The following is a 3,351-nucleotide window of genomic DNA, read 5'->3' as shown; positions in this document are numbered from 1 at the left end:
AATAAGTTTGTACAAGAGTTTGTGGCTGTATCATTACTCTAACAAGAAAGGCTAGTTTTGCAATTCAGCTAGACATTAGAGACCTATTTGATACAAATGTATACCATTGTTATTATTTAAAATATTGTAACAATAAAGGGTTCGTATATAATTTTGCAAGCACCCCTTTCTCCTCTCCCATTATAGTTTGATAGAATCATATTTTATTTCGCCGCACTCTTTTTTATCTGTCCACATTTGACCATATTTTCTCTCCCCCCGAACACACACACTCAGCAGAGCACAGCACAGTCTCATTCTTCAAAGCCGCTTCTCTCTCACAAAACACTCTTCACTCACATTCTGCTCTCTGCTTTCTGGCTCTCTATGAATCTCTAAACCAAAAACTCACATCACATTCTTCCCCTTCAACTCTCAAACCCCTGAAAGAAAAAAAAAGTTAAAAAAAAGAACAAAAATGGAGAAGAAACAAGGCTTCTTCTCAGCTCTCAAACAAGAAGTAGTCCGCGGCCTAAGCCCCTCCCGGTCACGTGCTGCCAGCCCGGCCCGGTCTATGTCCCCCATTTCGTCGCTTCTTCGAAGAAGAAAGAACCAGAGCTCCAACCACCACCATCATCAGGTGGCCACTCAGGAGCAGTTGGTTTCGAGATCCGGGAGTTTAAGGCCGGTGGTTGGGGAGGCGTTGGCGCCATTAATGGAAGGCCCAGATCCGGACGGGGCCGAACTCGGGGAGTCTAAGCGGGTCGGGTCGGGCCTGGGCAACTGGGTTAAGGGGCAATTGTCGAGGACGCCGTCGGTCAGTGCTATGGCTTATAGGAGGTCTGATCTGAGGCTGTTGCTTGGTGTTATGGGCGCACCGTTGGCCCCGGTGCACGTTAGCGACAACGACCCTTTGCCTCACTTGAGCATCAAAGACACTCCCATTGTTAGCTCCTCTATCTTCTTGCAGTTTTTGCTTGTTAAGGGTTTTTTTTTTCCCCCTCTTCTGTCTTTTCGGGGTACTGAGTATCTTTGAGGGGTGAATTAAGTAAAGAAAAAATAAAGACGTGATTTATAACTATTATTGTATAGCTACTTTTAGTAAATTTATGATTATTGTCTTTATCTTTTGTTTGGTTAGTGAGAACCTGTGGTGAGTCTCCTTGATAGTTAGTACAAATTGATGTGCTAGTGTTGTAGCAGACACGAAGCTTCACGTGATTTGAAGCTTTTGATTTTTATGAATTTGTAATCTAGTGAAAATTGTTGTAAAGTTATGGCCAAGTCATTTTAAAATTTGGTTGTTGCAGGAAGCTTCTTCGGCGCAGTACATTTTGCAGCAGTACACTGCGGCTTCTGGCGGGCAGAAGTTGCAAAACTCCATTAGAAATGCGTATGCAATGGGGAAGGTTAGGATGGTAGCCTCTGAGTTTGAAACCGCTGCGAGGACAGTTAAGAACCGGAATGCAACTAGATGTGCAGAATCAGGTGGGTTTGTGCTTTGGCAGATGAATCCAGACATGTGGTATGTTGAGCTTGCAGTTGGAGGTAGTAAGGTTCATGCTGGATGCAATGGAAAGCTTGTTTGGAGGCACACACCCTGGCTCGGGGCCCATACTGCCAAAGGGCCTGTTAGACCTCTGCGTCGTGCACTTCAGGTGAGGTTTTGGTGTTGATCTTAGCACTTGAAGTCAGTTAGTTGATCCATGTTGGTTATTTGCTGATTATTGATGGGTTTCAGGGTCTTGATCCGAGGACAACAGCTAGTATGTTTGCTGATGCAAGGTGCATAGGGGAGAAAAAGATTAATGGTGAGGATTGCTTCATCCTCAAGCTTTGTGCGGACCCTCAGACGCTTAAGGCCAGGAGTGAAGGTCCGGCAGAGATCATTAGGCATGTCTTGTTTGGCTACTTCAGCCAAAAGACCGGACTTCTTGTTTATATGGAGGATTCACATTTGACTCGAATCCAGTCTAATGGTGGTGATGCAGTTTACTGGGAAACGACGATCAATTCGTTTCTTGACGATTACAGACCAGTTGAAGGCATCATGATTGCACACTCTGGCCGTTCTGTCGTGACACTTTTTAGGTTCGGGGAGGTGGCAATGAGTCATTCCAAAACAAAGATGGAAGAAGCTTGGACTATTGAAGAGGTTGCATTTAATGTTCCTGGTCTCTCAGTGGATTGTTTTATTCCCCCAGCTGATTTGAGGTCTGGATCCATCAGTGAGGCCTGTGAACTCGCTAATGATGAAAGGGGAAAAAGCGTAATTGCATTAGCAGCACATCGGGCTAAAGTTGCTGCACTGGAGAAGTCACGTGATAGTAGCACTGATAACATGATATGGAAGACGGAAGTCTAACCAAAGGATAGGTTCAATCAAGGCAATTGTTTATATTGGTAGCTGCTGTTAATCTACTAACCGGATAGAAGTTACATAGTAGAAGTGAAGTCAGATTTTTGGACTTTTGGTACATGCCTCTGTTAATCTGTAAATAGAGTCGTAAATATTCACAGGTTCAGCTTGGACCTCGATGAATCTTTATACTCTCTCTGCAGAATCCAACTATGGAGTTGGAGCTCAGTTTTCCAAATAGGGATATAGAGCAAATGGAGGTTAATTTTTAGTTTACCTTCCATGCCTGAAGGAAGGTGGTGAAGCTGTCGTAAAGAAGAACCATTAACCTTTCCTTAGTTTACTAATTCTCTTGCTTACTGAATACTGCAGTGGCAGCGAAAAGGAAACTGCTACTGGCTAGCATTAGTTTAAGATCAAAGTTGTCTAGTTTGTTAATTCTAATCTTTTGTGGGTTTGTTTCCCTTTGTGTGGTTTTGTAGTAGCTGTTTCTGGGTTTCGGCTAAAAAAAAAAGGGGTATTTTTGCTGGATACTGTTGGAAGTCGGCAGGGTAAATGAGAAGGAATTATGAAATTAGTATTGTATTTTTCTTACTTGTTCCAACCAAATCGTTGATCTGAAGAGTAATTTCTGTTTGTATTTTGGCATTTGGTAATATCTGCTGACAAAGATATAATCAAGAACATTGCGGGTCACATGATGATAAAAAAATATAGAGATCAGCATTTTTCCTTTTGAACTCTTTAACTTTGCTTTTGTTTCTCAGTCAAATTGAGTCTTGATGACACCACCTTCACATGATCACTTAGCTTATCAGTTCCTTTTGTTGGGTGCAATCTTTTTGAATGCTGATGACATGATATAATTTTAATTAAATTGAACGAATCTTTGTATATGGTGCTTGAGAGCATCTAGGGTGGTTGTTTGAAAGTTGGTAGCAGTGTCCCTCTTTGGACCCCTTTGCTTTGCTGCTTTAACAAATATTATTTCCCCTTTTGAAGCATTAATAAAG

General features: G+C 42.3%; 1 protein-coding gene across 1 annotated transcript; it reads left to right on the top strand.

Annotated features, from left to right (window-relative positions):
- The first annotated feature begins 203 nt into the window (after positions 1 to 203).
- On the top strand, positions 204 to 3,080 carry LOC102618172 (uncharacterized). The gene is made up of 3 exons (XM_006486892.4): positions 204 to 925; positions 1,290 to 1,637; positions 1,721 to 3,080. Exons 1-3 carry the CDS (start codon positions 458 to 460, stop codon positions 2,342 to 2,344), a joined length of 1,440 nt encoding a protein of 479 aa, XP_006486955.2. The 5' UTR covers positions 204 to 457; the 3' UTR covers positions 2,345 to 3,080.
- The last annotated feature ends 271 nt before the right edge of the window (positions 3,081 to 3,351 follow it).

Source organism: Citrus sinensis, chromosome 8 (genome assembly GCF_022201045.2).
Source record: "Citrus sinensis cultivar Valencia sweet orange chromosome 8, DVS_A1.0, whole genome shotgun sequence".
Lineage (NCBI taxonomy): Eukaryota > Viridiplantae > Streptophyta > Magnoliopsida > Sapindales > Rutaceae > Citrus > Citrus sinensis.
Note: the sequence above shows the minus strand (reverse complement) of the source record. Positions and strands in the feature narration are given on the sequence as shown.

What these genes read in the sequence shown, in the direction of transcription:
- LOC102618172 (XM_006486892.4), top strand. Translation starts at nt 458, where the DNA reads ATGGAGAAGAAACAAGGCTTCTTCTCAGCTCTCAAACAAGAAGTAGTC. An exon ending in GCATCAAAGACACTCCCATT is followed by an intron (nt 926 to 1,289) that starts GTTAGCTCCTCT and finishes TGGTTGTTGCAG; the next exon opens with GAAGCTTCTTCGGCGCAGTA. An exon ending in CTCTGCGTCGTGCACTTCAG is followed by an intron (nt 1,638 to 1,720) that starts GTGAGGTTTTGG and finishes GATGGGTTTCAG; the next exon opens with GGTCTTGATCCGAGGACAAC.